The sequence below is a fragment of the Drosophila pseudoobscura genome, chromosome 4, assembly GCF_009870125.1.
Source record: "Drosophila pseudoobscura strain MV-25-SWS-2005 chromosome 4, UCI_Dpse_MV25, whole genome shotgun sequence".
In the NCBI taxonomy this organism is placed as follows: Eukaryota; Metazoa; Arthropoda; class Insecta; order Diptera; family Drosophilidae; genus Drosophila; species Drosophila pseudoobscura.
The window spans coordinates 20,565,125-20,583,084 of NC_046681.1; the positions used below are offsets into that span (position 1 = coordinate 20,565,125).

The 17,960-nt window shown below is 46.2% G+C and overlaps 1 protein-coding gene across 21 annotated transcripts in view; it reads right to left on the reverse strand.

Annotated features, from left to right (window-relative positions):
- The window catches only part of Msp300 (Muscle-specific protein 300 kDa), a 124,732-nt gene that overhangs the window by 33,137 nt on the left and 73,635 nt on the right, over positions 1-17,960 (reverse strand). For 8 of the 21 annotated variants that reach the window (XM_033380224.1, XM_033380222.1, XM_033380223.1 and 5 more), the window contains one exon: positions 8,123-15,514. The exons of 8 other annotated variants lie outside the window; for them this stretch is intronic. In XM_033380224.1, the coding sequence (XP_033236115.1) occupies positions 8,123-15,514 (7,392 nt within the window). Of the gene's footprint in view, positions 1-283; positions 8,066-8,122; positions 15,515-15,755; positions 16,169-17,960 lie in introns of those variants that run through there. 5 more of the 21 variants (XM_033380236.1, XM_033380235.1, XM_033380220.1 and 2 more) reach the window with 4 other exon arrangements.

Genomic DNA, 17,960 nt, shown 5'->3' on the forward strand with positions numbered 1-17,960 from the left:
CCATCCATGAGCTAGATGAGTCGTCAACAGGCAAGCCGGCGTATGCTGGTTTCTTTGGCTGTTCTGGCAATTTCATGGTTTCCGGCTGTTGAGGTTCTTCAGGTATTGACGTTTCGTTTGCTGTTTCGGTTTCAGTTACAGTGGTTGTGGTAGTGACGGTTGTGATGGTCTTGGACTCTTCAACCAATGCAGGTCCAATAATTGGCTCTGGTTTGACCTCCTCGACAATAGTCACCGACTGGGTAAGTTCGACGACAGGAACATCCTTTTGTGGTTCAGGAATGTTAGTGACGGTTGTGATGGTCTTGGAATCTTCAACCACAGGAGCTTCAACAACTGGCTCTGGTTTGACCTCCTCGACAATGGTCAATGACTTGGTAACTTCGACGACAGGAACGTCCTTTTGTGGCTCAGGGACAGCTTCCTCTTCGTCATCGGAGAAGTTCATGGGTTCGTCCAGGACGTCCATCCATGAGCTAGATGAGTCGTCAACAGGCAAGCCGGCGTATGCTGGTTTCTTCGGCTGTTCTGGCAATCTCATGGTTTCCGGCTGTTGAGGTTCTTCAGGTATGGACGTTTCGTTAGCTGTTTCGGTTTCAGTTACAGAGGTTGTGGTAGTAACGGTTGTGATGGTCTTGGACTCTTCAACCACTGCAGCTCCAATAATTGGCTCTGGTTTCACCTCCTCGACAATAGTCACCGACTGGGTAACTTCGACGACAGGAACATCTTTTTGTGGCTCAGGAATGGTAGTGACGGTTGTGATAGTCTTGGAATCTTCAACCACAGGAGCTTCAAAAACTGGCTCTGGTTTGACCTCCTCGACAATGGTCACTGAGTTGGTAACTTCGTCGACAGGAACGACCTTTTGTGGTTCAGGGACAGCTTCCTCTTCGTCATCGGAGAAGTTCATGGGTTCGTCCAGGACGTCCATCCATGAGCTAGATGAGTCGTCAACAGGCAAGCCGGCGTATGCTGGCTTCTTTGGCTGTTCTGGTAATTTCCTGGGTTCCGGCTGTTGAGGTTCTTCAGGTATGGACGTTTCGTTAGCTGTTTCGGTTTCAGTTACAGTGGTTGTGGTAGTGACGGTTGTGATGGTCTTGGATTCTTCAACCACTGCAGCTCCAATAATTGGCTCTGGTTTCACCTCCTCGACAATAGTCACCGACTGGGTAACTTCGACGACAGGAACATCTTTTTGTGGCTCAGGAATGGTAGTGACGGTTGTGATAGTCTTGGAATCTTCAACCACAAGAGCTTCAACAACTGGCTCTGGTTTGACCTCCTCGACAATGGTCACTGACTTGGTAACTTGGACGACAGGAACGTCCTTTTGTGGCTCAGGGACAGCTTCCTCTTCGTCATCGGAGAAGTTCATGGGTTCGTCCAGGACGTCCATCCTTGAGCTAGATGAGTCGTCAACAGGCAAGCCGGCGTATGCTGGTTTCTTTGGCTGTTCTGGCAATCTCATGGTTTCCGGCTGTTGAGGTTCTTCAGGTATGGACGTTTCGTTAGCTGTTTCGGTTTCAGTTACAGTGGTTGTGGTAGTAACGGTTTTGATGGTCTTGGACTCGTCAACCACTGATTGATCATTAATTGGCTCTGGTTTGACCTCCTCAACAATAGTCACTGACTTGGTAACTTCGACGACAGGAACGTCCTTTTGTGGCTCAGCGACAGCTTCCTCTTCGTCATCGGAGAAGTTCATGGGTTCGTCCAGGACGTCCATCCATGAGCTAGATGAGTCGTCAACAGGCAATCCGGCGTATGCTGGTTTCTTTGGCTGTTCTGGCAATTTCATGGGTTCCGGCTGTTGAGGTTCTTCAGGTATGGACGTTTCGTTAGCTGCTTCGGTTTCAGTTACAGTGGTTGTGGTAGTAACGATTTTGATGGTCTTGGTCTCGTCAACCACTGCAGCTTCATTAATTGGCTCTGGTTTGACCTCCTCGACAATAGTCACCGACTGGGTAACTTCGACGACAGGAACATCCTTTTGTGGCTCAGGAATGGTAGTGACGGTTGTGATGGTCTTAGAATCTTCAACCACAGGAGCTTCAACAACTGGCTCTGGTTTGACCTCCTCGACAATGGTCACTGACTTGATAACTTCGACGACAGGATCGTCCTTTTGTGGCTCAGGGACAGCTTCCTCTTCGTCATCGGAGAAGTTCATGGGTTCGTCCAGGACGTCCATCCATGAGCTAGATGAGTCGTCAACAGGCAAGCCGGCGTATGCCGGTTTCTTCGGCTGCTCTGTGAGCATCATGGGTTCCGGCTGTTGAGGCTCTTCAGGAATAGACACTACGCTAGCTGTTTCGGTTTCAGTTACAGTAGTTGTGGTAGTAACGGTTGTGACTGTCTTAGTATTTTCAATGACAGCCTCAGACGTCGGTATTGGTTGAGCCTTCTCTACAACTTTTACTGTTTCCGTGACCTCCTTGATGACAGAATCGTTGACTGGTTGTGTTGGCTTCAACTCTGCGCTGTGAATTTTATCGGTAAGAGATTTCATTTCTTGTATTGTGTCGATAATCGTGTTTATGTTTGCTTCTTCGCCATTTTCAGCCAGAAGTGGGATTTCAACTTCATCCTCTATCAATTCTTTCCACGATTTGTGTTCAACAATCACGTCTTCGGGCCCATCATCAATCATTTCAGCCCATGATTTTTTTGGTTTCTCATCTCTGTCCTGTGACCATTCCGATTCTTGTAGAGGTTCCACAAGTTTCGGAGACAAAACCTTTGGTGTACGTTTTTCTTCTGGAAGTTTTTGTGTTTTCTTGGGCTTTTCTGCCTCGATGAAATCAGTTTTTTGTTGAGTAAGTACAGAGGACCACGTGTTTACTTGTTCCTTCTGGGAATGTATAAACTCAGGTGAAATACTACGAACCTTTGGCTTTGCCTGTTTTTCATAACGATCGACCTTAACCTGTTGTCTAAGAGGTTCAGGTTGCTTTTGCTTTACCTCCTTCTTTGCTTTTGGTGGTAAATCGGTCATATGATCTATTTGCCTAGCGATTTTGGCCCATGTAATTGTATTTTCATCTTGAGTTGCGAGTTTCTCAACAACTTCACTATCATCTGATGATGTCGCCTGAATGACTTCGGATTCCAATTTTTCCGGCTTAACCTTCCGCTTTATGGTGCTTTCCGGCTTTGGTTTCGTCTCCGTTTTGTGGGTCTTGCGTTCCTTTCTTTGTTGCGGTTCTTCTTTACGTTCCTTCCTTTGTTGTGAATCTTCTCTACGCTCCTCCTTTGGTGCTTCGACTGGTTTCTTACGCGCAGCGATGTCATCCACCCATTCACCAGGCTTCTTCACCAAGGATGCCCAAGAGAAGGAACTGCCAGTGTCTTCAACTGGTTTTGGTTTAACAACTTGTAGTTCGGGTTCAACAACAGCCACTTCGTCGGAAGGTTCACTGCTAACTGGCTTGTTGTCGTCGCTTTCGGGCTCGGAAATGGGTTTCTTTGGCTCGGGCTTCTTCTTTGACTTTTGCTTTTTCGTCTTCTCAGGTTTTTCATGCTTCTCAGTGGGTTCTTTTCCGTCTGAGGAGGAAGTTACAGCAGTTTTGATGGTAGTCACTGTAGTATCAATCCATTCGCCAGGCCTTTTGACAAGCGAGGCCCAGGAGAAACCACTGGTTTGCTGTTCCTTTTCCTTCACCTCTTCGGGTGCGACTTCCGTTGGTTTTGCCTCAATGGGTGTGTGCACAGGCACAACAGGCTCGGGTTGTTCGTCCTCGGATGTTGTGGAAACCGGCTCGACCACAGGTTTCTTGGTCTTCTTTGTCTTTTTCGCTTTTGTTTTTTTCGGTTCGTCCTTTTCTTTCTGATGGGGCTTTTCTTCAGTCACGATGCGGCTTTGTGTAACCTCCTTTTTGACAATGGTGTTATCAGACCACTCACCAGGTCTGCGTACAAGAGCGGACCACGTCAGTTCAGAGGTCCTGGAGTGTTCCCTTTCATCAGAGGAAGGTTCCTTTGAACTTTCTGTCGTAGGCTTAGACAATTCGGTTTCTGATGTCGGTTTCGACGGTTCACTGTCACTATTTGGCTTTTCGCTTTCTGTCGTTGGCGTAGACGTAGATTCAGCGGTTCTTTCTGCAGGCTTGCGTTTTTCAGACTTAGTCTTCTTCGTCCGCTCTTGGGGTTTCACCTTTGAAGCGACTGGTTCAGCAACAACTTCTTTCTGCTGCTCAACAACAGTCGTTGTAACTTCGCTGATGACGCCAGAATTGAGCAACACATCGGCATAAGATTTTCCATCACGATTCTTTGTCCACACATTCTCAACCTCCTCGACAATCTGAATGGGTTCTGCAACGAATGCTTTCTGCGTTGGTGGAGTAACTTGAGGAGCTTCCTCAAGAACTTCAACCTTCTTATTCTGTCGCTTTGGTGGTTTTACCTTTTTGGGCTTTTGCTGTTGTACAATCACCTGCTCCGTTCTATTCCTTGGGATGAACTCGTTGTAAACCCTTTCGTTGGCTAGGAATGTATGCGTTTGGTCAGAGAATGTATGCCTCAAATAAGATGGAGTGAACTCAGGGGCATCCGCAGACAAAGTCGAAGTAAATCCAACATTTCCAGAGCTTGGTATTGAATCCTCCAAGACACTGGACCACGTGTCAATGGGTTCTTCCAACGACTTTTCTACTTGCGTTATTCCCTCTTCACCAATGCTTGTCGTAGTCAATGCTTCTTCAATGGGCTGGACAATGGGAGCAACTGACACATTTTCAGGTTCCTTTGGCTCTTCGGTAATCGGAGCTTCGCTAGCTGTTTCTGTCGCTGTTACAGTGGTTGTGGTAGTTTTAGTCACTGTTGTGATTGTCTTGGACTCTTCAACGATAGGTGTTGGTTTAATGGGTTTGATCTTCTCGACGATTGGCTCTGGTTGAATTAGATTGACCTCTTCGAAGATTGGCTCTGGTTGAGTGGTGGCGGTTGTGGTTGTCTTGGACTCTTCAACAACTGGAGCTTTAACAATTGGCTGTGGTTTGACCTCCTCGACAATGGTCAATGACTTGGTAACTTCGACGACAGGAACGTCCTTTTGTGGCTCAGGGATAGTTTCCTCTTCGTCATCGGAGAAGTTCATGGGTTCATCCAGGACGTCCATCCATGAGCTAGATGAGTCGTCCACAGGCAAGCCGGCGTATGCCGGTTTCTTCGGCTGCTCTGGGAACTTCATGGGTTCCGGCTGTTGAGGCTCTTCAGGAATAGACACTTCGCTAGCTGTTTCTGTCTCACTTACAGTGGTTGTGGTAGTGACGGTTGTGATGGTCTTGGACTCTTCAAGCACTGGAGCTTCAATAATTGGCTCTGGTTTGGCCTCCTCGACAATGGTCACTGACTTGGTAACTTCGACGACAGGAACGTCCTTTTGTGGCTCAGGGATAGTTTCCTCTTCGTCATCGGAGAAGTTCATGGGTTCATCCAGGACGTCCATCCATGAGCTAGATGAGTCGTCCACAGGCAAGCCGGCGTATGCCGGTTTCTTCGGCTGCTCTGGGAACTTCATGGGTTCCGGCTGTTGAGGCTCTTCAGGAATAGACACTTCGCTAGCTGTTTCTGTCTCACTTACAGTGGTTGTGGTATAGACGGTTGTGATGGTCTTGGACTCTTCAAGCACTGGAGCTTCAATAATTGGCTCTGGTTTGGCCTCCTCGACAATGGTCACTGACTTGGTAACTTCGACGACAGGAACGTCCTTTTGTGGCTCAGGGATAGTTTCCTCTTCGTCATCGGAGAAGTTCATGGGTTCATCCAGGACGTCCATCCATGAGCTAGATGAGTCGTCCACAGGCAAGCCGGCGTATGCCGGTTTCTTCGGCTGCTCTGGGAACTTCATGGGTTCCGGCTGTTGAGGCTCTTCAGGAATAGACACTTCGCTAGCTGTTTCTGTCTCACTTACAGTGGTTGTGGTAGTGACGGTTGTGATGGTCTTGGACTCTTCAAGCACTGGAGCTTCAATAATTGGCTCTGGTTTGACCTCCTCGACAATAGTCACTGACTTGGTAACTTCGACGACAGGAACGTCCTTTTGTGGCTCAGGGATAGTTTCCTCTTCGTCATCGGAGAAGTTCATGGGTTCATCCAGTACGTCCATCCATGAGCTAGATGAGTCGTCCACAGGCAAGCCGGCGTATGCCGGTTTCTTCGGCTGCTCTGGGAACTTCATGGGTTCCGGCTGTTGAGGCTCTTCAGGAATAGACACTTCGCTAGCTGTTTCTGTCTCACTTACAGTGGTTGTGGTAGTGACGGTTGTGATGGTCTTGGACTCTTCAAGCACTGGAGCTTCAATAATTGGCTCTGGTTTGACCTCCTCGACAATAGTCACTGACTGGGTAACTTCGACGACAGGAACATCCTTTTGAGGCTCAGGAATAGTAGTGACGGTTGTGATGGTCTTGGAATCTTCAATCACAGGAGCTTCAACAACTGGCTCTGGTTTGACCTCCTCGACAATAGTCACTGACTGGGTAACTTCGACGACAGGAACGTCCTTTTGTGGCTCAGGGATAGTTTCCTCTTCGTCATCGGAGAAGTTCATGGGTTCATCCAGGACGTCCATCCATGAGCTAGATGAGTCGTCCACAGGCAAGCCGGCGTATGCCGGTTTCTTCGGCTGCTCTGGGAACTTCATGGGTTCCGGCTGTTGAGGCTCTTCAGGAATAGACACTTCGCTAGCTGTTTCTGTCTCACTTACAGTGGTTGTGGTAGTGACGGTTGTGATGGTCTTGGACTCTTCAAGCACTGGAGCTTCAATAATTGGCTCTGGTTTGACCTCCTCGACAATAGTCACTGACTGGGTAACTTCGACGACAGGAACATCCTTTTGAGGCTCAGGAATAGTAGTGACGGTTGTGATGGTCTTGGAATCTTCAATCACAGGAGCTTCAACAACTGGCTCTGGTTTGACCTCCTCGACAATGGTCACTGACTTGGTAACTTCGACGACAGGAACATCCTTTTGAGGCTCAGGGACAGATTCCTCTTCATTATCGGAGAAGTTCATGGGTTCGTCCAGGACGTCCATCCATGAGCTAGATGAGTCGTCCACAGGCAAGCCGGCGTATGCCGGTTTCTTCGGCTGCTCTGGGAACTTCATGGGTTCCGGCTGTTGAGGCTCTTCAGGAATAGACACTTCGCTAGCTGTTTCTGTCTCACTTACAGTGGTTGTGGTAGTGACGGTTGTGATGGTCTTGGACTCTTCAAGCACTGGAGCTTCAATAATTGGCTCTGGTTTGACCTCCTCGACAATAGTCACTGACTGGGTAACTTCGACGATAGGAACATCCTTTTGTGGATCAGGAATGGTAGGGACGTTTGTGATTGTCTTGGACTCTTCAACCACTGGAGCTTCAACTATTGGCGCTGGCATTACTGACTTGGGAACCTCTTCGACAACAGGACTTTCGTTTGGTGTGTTTGTCTCGAGCACCTCCTTGATGGTTTTTGTAACTGTTGTTGTAGTAATCGTAGTAGTATTCTTTTCGGTTTGAGTACTATCCCGCTCGGGAACTATTTCAGTGGGAGATATCGGTTCAGCGGAGACTCTGAAGAGAGTTTCAGCCTTGCTGTATTCACTGATGTTGTACTTGGGTACTTCAAAGTTGAAGATATTGGGTATATTTGTTATGCTTTCTGGAAGTGATTCTTCTTGCTGTGTTTTTGGGACTGTTTCGATTTTTCGTGTGACACTCTCAATTTCGTTTTTAGTAGGAATTTCTTCTGTTGTTGAAGTGGTTTCTGTTAGAACCGTTGTGGCTTCTACAGTTTTTTGTAAAAGTTCTGCCTTGTTGAGTGAAATAATGTCGTACTTAGGAACTTCAAAATTATAAATTGCAGGGTAAGTTTCGATTTCAAGAGGGATAGCAGAAGACTCTGACGTTTTGGTGATAGTTTCGGGTTCGTCTGCAAAGCTTACCGTCTTTGGCGACGGAACCTCTACTGATTGAACGGATGCCGATTGATCGATTTCTTTAGCCTTGGAATTGATTATGTGATAATTAACCTCAGCAATATTAAGTTTAAGTATATCAAATGTGGGAATTTCAAAGATTTTATCAAGTGCAGAGTTTTGTTCAATATTAATGATAGTACTTAGAGTGCTTACCGTGTTAGCTACAAATGGCTCAGCAATTAGGGCGCTCGATAGGGCAGGAACAGTTTGATTAGCGGTTTTAGTAGGAGCTGGGCTGGGGCTTAACTGAGTATCTACTAGAACTTCTTCTTGACTTGGACTTGGAATGGGGGCAATTTCAGGGACTGGCGTAACCTCAATAGTTTCACGATAAATAATATCTGCTTTAGTCTGCTCGATCAGCTTAACGCTGGATATCAAAGCCTCATCTTGAGAAATATTGGGTACCAACTGCTCGGGTTCAGCCGAGAGGACTGAGGGGACGACTTCGGTTATGACCTGTTTCTCATCAATGATATCATTACCTTTGCTTTCTTCTACAGTAATCTGAACTGTCTCTTGCTTAATGAATTCTTCGGGTATAGCCGGACGTTTCTTCTTGTCTTTCTTAGAGAGCTTCTTCTGAATGTCCTCGAACAGCTGCTGCTCTTCGGGACTCAATTCTGCAGGGGACAGGGGCTTGCTGACTTCAGGGACCAGTATCTCTTGAGTAGCTTCTGTAATTTTAACGTCTTCTGGTTGGATAGACTCTTTAAGGGGCTCGGGAATGATCTCCGCAGAGGCAATACTCGTCACTGATACAGTTTCTGTTGAATCTGTAATCTTGACAAGTTCCTCAGACTGGATTTCTGTTGAAATGGGTTCTAAAACGGGCTCTGCTGTCTCTGGCAATACCTCAACTACAGAGTTTTGACTACTTTCGGTCGTTCTTTGCAGAGACTCCACATTTTCCGTCACCGTCTCGGTCACACGAAGACTAACCTCTGGAAAATCTAGATGCATTTTCACAATCGGTGTCTTCAGCTTTTCTTCATGGGTGATAAGGGATATCTTTTGGACTGTGCCCGGTGGATAGGCACCGTCAATGCCTTCTCCCACGAAAAGAACATTTGTGCCATCTTCGGTTTCGAAGCTGCGTCGTTGGGTTGTCGTGAGTATCGTATTTCTGGTAGTCGTCGTAGTAGTGGTAACACTATCGGTTTCGTTTATATCCCCGTTTGTCTTACTTTCGGTTCTGATCTGTTCCCTTAGGTTCGGCACATCGACAGTGTTTGTCTCAATGCCGATGACCTTCACCCCAGTGGGACTAACTGATCCCAACTGAATGTTTGTTGCCCCTAAATTCTCCAACTTAAACTCGTTACTGGGAGTAACAACGACAGGGGAAGAGGCTGTGGCTACAACCGGACTCACTGGTCTTTGATCTGGCATTTCGATGCTTGACGTCACAATAACATCGCCCGGTGTGTCACTTTCAGTCAGGAGTATGCGTCCGTCATTGGTTATTCTCTTGGTAATGCGCATCGTGCGTATCGTTGTGGTCTTGATAATCGCTCCATCGATTTGACTAGATGTGGTGGAGGTTTCACTGGGAATCTCTGAAATCGTTGGCGATGATTCACGGACTGTGACGGGAGGCTCACTGGTAGTGCTGCTGCTCTCCTCTTTGGTGGTTTCACCATCTTCGTTGAGCTTCTTCACGATCTTTGTCGTACGCACGGTTGTCGTTTTGGTTACACCACCACCTATCGTCTCCTCTTGAGCAACAGGCAGCGCTTGATCCGATTCTGGAGCTTCAACGATCTCACTAACGCTTTGTTCTTCGCTACTTTGCGATATTTTCTTGACAATTTTCGTTGTTCGCGTAATTGTTGTCTTGACAACATCACCAACCCCGGAGTTATCTGGCTCTGACACCAGTATTTCCTGAACTATACCATTTCCATGTTGAGGTTGTTCTGAAATTGGAGCTGCAACTTCAGAGGATTCTACAATGAGTTGTTCCGGTTCTGGAATCGTTTGTGTTGCGTTCTGTTCTGCAGAAATAAAATCTAGAATGGTTGTCTTTATTTCAGTCGAATCCGGCACGTTAGGAATAGCTGTTGATGTGGTCAGCCACTTATCTTCCGGAGCAACAGGAGCTTCTTCATCTACACTCTTATTTACAGCCTTTGTGGTTCGTGTAGTTGTGGTCTTTGTGATGCCCTCACTGTTGGATTCCGTGGTCACGGATTCAGCCACTAGGGGAGCATCCTGAATGAAGTCCAGAGAAGTCTCGGCTTCACTGCTTGTCTCGCTTATATTTTCATTCTCCTGGGAAATCTTCTTCACGATTTTCGTAGTGCGCACAGTGGTGGTTTTCACTACACCACCCTCGGCAGGCTCCTCGATCTCCGAACGAGAGGCGACTGCAGGCTCCTCTTCAGTTGGCACTTCCCATGTAGCTTCAACGGGTACTTCCTCGGTTTTTGGGCTTTTGATGGTCCGAGTGGTTGTGGTTTTAGTTGTCTTGACCACACCCTCATCGCTTATTTCGCGACTGTTCGTCTCGGATTTCTCAATCTTCGGTTCGATCTGTTCGACAGCTTCTTCGGCCAGGTCAAAGGAGCCCAGGGATTGGACGTCCGAGTGCGTGGAAGATGACATATCCTGACTATCTTGCTGACTGCTGCTGATTTTCTTGACGATTTTGGTTGTACGAATGACAGTCGTCTTGATGAGGCTGCTGCCATCATCACTATTGACAGCAGATCCTTCCGATGACAGCGTTTGTCTCTCATCCTTAGTAATTGCACTTGTTATGTTCAGGGGCTCTGTGATTTCTTGTTGTGGCTGTGGCTCGATAACTTCGGCTATCTTTTGGACAATGGGTGTGGGGGCTTCGCTTTCCGATTTCTTGTGTTTCTTCTTGTCCTTACGGGAAGGCTTTTGGGGCTTCTTTTGCTGCGGTTCCTCCGCAACTTCCTTCGTTGTTTCCGGCTCTTCCGGTTGGGTTATCGCTTCGGCTTGTTTGATGACTTCCGCAACCACGTTCTGGGCAGCCTCCTCAATGTTAGATTGATGCTGTTTCTCCTCCGTTGTGGTAAACGAAGAGGTTACCACTGTCGTTGGCAGCAGCGTAACATCTCTCTCCACTTCTGGTTCATCCTCAAAGACCTCCTCAACAATTTCCTCCCCGTCCTCGGTGATACGCTTTAGTATGCGTTTTGTCTTGGTAATCGTCGTCTTGGTTATCGATCCCTGTTGCACGATGGTATCCTGTGTGGTCAAGAGTCCAGTCACATCAACGGGCACCTCGCTACTTGTGGTTTCAATTGTCGGCAGATTGAACTGCTGCACGGAGATATTCTCCTCGGGCAAATCATCAATAACATCTTCCTCGACAATCTCCTCTTTACCATCCACAATGCGCTTGACTATACGCTTTGTTATGTGTTTGGTTATTGTACGCGTGGTGATGGTTGTGGTTCCACTTTCCGTTGATATTGTGTTGGTCGATATCGTGACTACAGGTTCGCCCTCAGTAATGGTCTCACTGATTTCCGTAGAGCCGGGACTTACGGACGTACTCTCCTGCAATACTGGACTACCATTCAGGGCTTCTGTCAGCGTTTCTGTGGTTGTAATTAAATCCTGTGAGGGAATTTCCACGGGCTCTGACACCGTTCTAGCCACTATTACGGGTTCAATTACTGGCTCAGGTGCTGTTACTGCAGGTATAACTTCTGGAATTGGTATTTCAACCGTTTTCTGAACTGTTTCCTCAAACTTAACTTTGGGTTCGGCCACAACATTGCTTTCAGTGACTACCGTAACAGTCTCTGTTGTGGTTTTTGAATCAACAATCACTGGAACATCCTCCACCGGATCAACGGCTACCTCTATCTTAGAGATAGTTTCAGGTTTGTCCTCCTTCTTGGAACGTTTTCTGTCCTTCTTTGTGGGTGTCGAAGCTGTAACTTCAGGCTCATCAATTTTCTTCTCAGCAACGGGCTCCGGCTCTACAATCTCCTTCGCTTTGACTGGTTCCGATTCAATTTTCTCCGTAATCATTTTCGCTTCAGCAATCTTCCCTGTGAGAGATTCCGACTCCGTAGCTGGCTCAATTGTCTTGGTACTGATAACTGTAGTCTCCACAACTGTTTTAGTCTGTTTCTTTTCCCTCTTCGAAAGCGTAGATTGTCCTGCTTCGATGTGGCTCTTCAGGCCTTCGATTTGCTCCTTGGTTTCAATCACAGCTGGTGCGACGATCTCCTTTTCAATGACTGGTTCCAGAATCTCCTTTTCGATGACTGTTTCCACAATTTCCTTTTCGATGACTGGTTTCACAATCTTCTGTTCGATGACTGGTTCCACAATCTCCTTTTCAATGACTGTTTCGACAATATCCTTTTCGAGGATTGGTTCCACAATCTTCTGTTCGATGACTGTTTCCACAATATCCTTTTCGATGATTGGTTCTACAGATTTGGTGCTGCTGATGACAACCTTCTCCACTGTCGTCTTTGACTGTTTCTTTTCCTTCCGGGAGGGCGCAACTGGAGCTGGAACATCCTTTTTAGCTACGACAGTTTCAACTTCCTCCTTCACTTCAACCACTTCGGACTTTACAGTTGCCTTTTCCTTGACTGGTTCTCCAGATTGCTTGCTGATGTGAGCCTTTTCCGCTACTGGTTTAGCGGTTTGCTTCTTTTCCTTCTTTGATGTTCGCTCAGGAGCTAAACTGACCTCCAACACAACAGGGTCAACCGTTTGGGTGGCGGTAACAGTAGTCTCTACCACGGTTTGCTTTCTCTCCAGAACAGGTGATGCTATCTTTCGGCTTGCTATAGGAGAGTTCCGCTTTCGCTCCACAGCAGGTGATTCCTTCTTAGGAACAGGAGAGGATTGCTTTTTCTCCAGACTGGGGGAATTCTGATTTTTCTCCTTATTGGACACCATTGGTGCTTCTACTTTGGGCTCCACCAACTGGACTACATCCACAATTGTTGCATTGTCGGTTGTCTTTTTCGATTTCTTTGACTTTCTTGGCTTTGGCTCTGGCTGTTTGGTGGGTTCTTCAACCACTTCTTGCACCACTTTCGTGCTTTCCACACCATTGCTCTCCGGAGATCTGTGCTTCTTGCTCGATTTGGTATCCTTACGGGTGCTCACCTTGATCGGCAATGGTTCGGGATGCGTTTCATGTCGCACTCGCTTTGGGCGCGATGTCCTCGACTCAATATTATCGTCCCTGCGCTCCCAAGTTGGCGATCTTCTTGAGTTGGTAATCGTTGTGGTAGTAACTGTTGTATGCTTCGTATTGGTTGTGTGTTCAGCTGCTGCTCTGCGTTGTGTTGGCGGCGATAAGCGTACGGGTATCTGCTGTAGCTGCTGACTGGATGGCTGGAAAACTGATTGCTGTTGCAGTTCTTTGTGCTGTAGACCGAACAGGACTTCGGCATAAGTACTACCGGCACTGATATCCTGTGGCTGGGTTGGCTGCTGTACACGTTGGGCTTGGGGACGCACAGTGACTGTGGTCGCTGGGGTCGTTTCGGGGACTTCTGATCGAGTCTGGACCTGCTGAGTTATCACAGTTGGCTGTTCCGTCGTCTGTTCTGAGACAACAGTTTCTTGAACATAGCTTGTTGTCGTTACGACAGTGGATTGCTGTTGCGGTTGGACTTGAGGCTGGGCCTGCACTTGCGGCTGTGGTTGCACATCAACGGGTATCGTCTCAATGGCATCCATCTCAAACTGCCCAAAGGTAATGTCTGGTCGTGGCTCGTCAACCTCAAACTCCTGTGGCTCCACTGACCTCAGTATTTGCACATTCTCTTCGATATAATACTGGGGGTCTTCTTCGGGTTCGATCTGTACCACAGTGGGCTGAATCTGCTGCGTACTGGTGGTCAATGGTTCCGTGCTCTGTTGCACCATCGAAGCGAGTGTGGTGACAACGCGATCCAGCACGCTGTTACCTGTCGTCGATTCCTGTACACTGTAGGGATCTAGCAGATAGGTCTGCTCTACCGTCTCCGGTTGATAGACTACGGTTTGGTTGGTTATTTCCTGCTGAGGCTGAGGTTGTTGCTGCGTTTGATACTCCTGCGAATACTCTACCGTCGGTTGGGTAAAGTAAATCTGCGATGGCTCTGTGGGATAGAGCGTTGAGTAAGTGTCGGTTGTGGCTATGGGTTGGTAGTAGCCGGGCAGCAGTTGAAACTGTGTTGTCGCCGGCTGTACTGCCACGGTCTGGTATTGCAGGGGATATTGCATCTGCAGGATTTGTTCATAGTAGTTCTGCGGTTGCTGCTGCTGCTGCTCCTGCTGGGGCACTGTACTGGCATTCGCCACATAGCCCCACTGGCCACTATCGGCCACATTCTCATACATCGTTTGATACAGCTGTGGATCGGGCTGCAAGTAAGTGGCGGCAATCTCCTCCGCTGTCATGGGCACCTCGTAATTGTTGGCACTTTCTACAAGTTGTGGCAGTTGCTGCTGCTGTTGTTGGGTAGGAACATAGACATGTTCTGGATTGACTTCGCTGATATATTGCTGGTGTGTTGTTGGTTCCTCGATAATTTCTGGCTCTGCTTCGGGGACATACATGCTGGCCGCTACGGCGGCACTGGCATCCACCACATCCTGTATGGTGAGATCCGCCGTATGACTCTGGACGCCTTGGGCGGCCATTTGCTCGGCTGCCTGCTGCTTGAGACGCTCCAGTTCCAGCCCGCGCAATACCTCCGCATAGGACGTCGAACCGGGCACCCACATGGGGCTACTCGATCGGGTACGATCGTCCAATGGCAAGAAGAGCTGCTCCTGTTGGTGCTGGTGCTGCTGTTGCTGATCCTGTTGGATTGTAGGTGGCTCTCGTCGACGTCTCGGCGAACGTCCGCGACGTTCTGGCCGATTGGGAGGTTGTAGATTCTTACCCGTTTTCACATGATATTGCTGTTCGCTGTCAATGAACTGTTGACTGATGATGGGGTTGGTGGTGGATGATTGAGGTTGAGTCTGAGGTTGGTTAGGAACTTGTTGCTGTTGTGCCGTGCTACTGCTGCTGCTGCTGTTGCTGATCTCGATGGACTCCACATAACTCTCGATTGGTGGCGTTGGTGTAACCTGTTGGGGGGGAACCTGAACCAGATCTCTGCTCTCATAGATCGCAGTGGTTATACCGCCTCCGTGCAGTTCGATCTGGTCTTCGTCGTGCGTACGTTTTAAAGTCGTGGATGTTGTCGTAGTCGTAATGGTTGTTGTAATTGTTGTCTGATTGTTTGTCGTTTCTTGGTGGTGTTGTTGTTCTTGCCAGTTCGTTGTCGTTGTTGTTGTTTGTGTCGTAGCTGGGGAGGATACTCGTTCTTGTCTGGGTTTTCTCGTTGGGGCTGCTGTTTGGGTCGTCTCATTACCGCTTACCGGACTCGTTTGTCCCGATAACACTTCAGCATAGGTCAAACCTACGGCCGTTGGCTTCATAAGCAACGACACAGTCGATGAAGTGGTTACCACTGAATGGGGATCCAGAGCATAGGACTTTCTGGCGGTTGCATCGTAGATCTGCTGCATGCCATCGATTGATTCCCGCATTGCCTAATGTCGTTCATCATCGTTCATCAATGATATCATCAATAGAGAGAGAGAGAGAGAGAGATAGGGGGAAGATTTGCCAAAAACGTTAGCTTTTTCATATGGTTTTTGTTTATTTTTCAGGGGGGTCAATAGGTCAAAGGGCCACCCTACCTACAACAATGCACCTAAAGATCTTCCCTGACAAAAATCATAATCTCTTTGGGTTTTGCATTTAAAAAAAATAGATAGGTATACATATATATATATATAATTTGATAATTGTAATTTATTTTTTAGATATGTATGTATATCATATAGGATAGTATTTTTTGGTATAGATATTCCTTAAACATGTTGTGGGTCATGTGTGGCAGTTGACAGTCGTACAGGTCGCCCCCCACTCCTGTGTGCCACACACAGAACTTTGGGAGACTGCGACGGCATGAAGCGAGGGGCGACACCAACGACTGTCAAAATAATGTTTTTGATCTAGTCCTAGATTTTGGCTTTACAAATTAATTTTATATTTAAAAGGGGGCGGGGCAGGGAGCATCTACGGCATCTCTAAATCTCTAGCCTGGCATCGTCCGGCGTGCCCCGATGTATTAACAACTTGATGCGCTCATTACGTGCGGTTATTTTCGAATGCAGATTTTTCACACGTTCCCGGCATGCCTATATATCGAGAGTGTATGGCGGGTATATATTTTATATATATGGTGCATGTTCGATATTTGATAGTTTTGTTTTCAGAAAGAGTTTTTTCAGGCGTGAGAGAGGCAGAGAAGAAATACAAACAAAATGTCAGCATATTGAGATTTGAGTTTCATTTGATGGTAATTTATAGACAGCGCCATGTGGGGTGGAGTGGAGTGGAGAGAGAGAGACAGAGGGATACAAAAAGCAACCATAGACCATGTTTGATATTTTGTATATTTGGCAGAAGAAGTAAGCAGTACCCATGTATTAATGTTTTTTTTTTTTTTTGAGTAATGTTTATGTTTTTGGAATGGGTTTAGATTTGTGCGAGATTTGGGGTTTAGTCACAGGTTTTTCAGCAGGCGACAAGCGAGTAGCAAAGTCCAAGGACCAGAGTTAGGATCATTAGTAAACGAGCGAGATATAAATATGTTTTTATGGAGAGTGTTTAGAGCAATTTGCATGTTTTTCGGTTTTTTTGTTGTTTGTTTCAGCGCAACGACACCAGGATTTTTCGTAATATTCGTAATATATATATTTAATGAGAGATAAAAAAAGAGATACAAATTTGTCAAAAATAAAATACCAAAATCAACATTAAAAACCGTAACCATAATTAAAAGTTAACCGATTTCCGCTAATACCAAAGATAGAGATAGATTTATAGAGAAAGAGAGAGATAGGTAAGGCAATAATTGAGTGACGATAAATGTTTGCTCGGCTAAAAGCGGACTAATTAAACAAAAAACTAAAAAATTAAATCATAAAAATGTTTAAGCGTAAGCTTAATGAGTAACTTTTGTGGCATTTAATGCATGAGATGTGATGTGATGTGATGTGATGTGATGACTGTACTTTTTGTTGATGAGTGCAACGTATGTATGCAACTGTACTTCGATCGAGTGCGTGTTGAATGTGAGAAAGATGTGATTGATTGAGTGTATCCAAAATAAGTTCTCATAGCAAGAGTTGCCCCCACAATTATAATCATTTTTGTAACTACATTTCAAATATTGTTTTGGAATCCTTGAGTTTAAAGTTTGAGTTGTTGTTGTTTGCCACTTACCGCCAGACACTGCAATTCGCAATGTAAACTTAAATTTTAGCATTAAAGAACTATAAACTATTTCAGACAGAAAGAATATTTCTTTAGGCCACCTGCTTTGCTAAATATAGTATCATCATTTTTGTTTATAAAGAGAACAAGAACACAAAAAAAGAACAAAATTTGATGGCCTAAAAATAAAACGTCTGGAGGTAGAAAATTCCTGGCTTTTCTTTTCGTTTAGTGGGTGGGCTGGCTGGCTAACCCTGACAACAAGAACTTATTTCTTTTCTCGGCTATATATAAATATATTATTTTTTCTTTTGTGCCCGCAGCACGTGACAAATGAAGCAGTTCTCTGACAGATGGAAAGGGTATTACGATTTGTGGAGATTTTCCAATGAGAGGGAGAGAGAGATGAGACATGAGAGAATGAGCACTGCACGATGAGAGCTGGATGATGGTGTGATGAATAAGATGTGATGGATGGAAAACATAAGGAAGCACAGAAATGATACGTCTATGTATATGATATTTAAATGTTGATCTCAGTCTGTCTTTGTGTGCAAAATGAATTCGAAAATAAAACGTAATAGAATTTACAGAAAAAAAATCAAATGCCGCAAAACGAAAAAATAATAATAAGGAAAATTATAGGAAACAAAAAATAGAAATAATAAATTGAAAATTTCGCGCTTTTTGTATAATAAAAGAAAAATAATG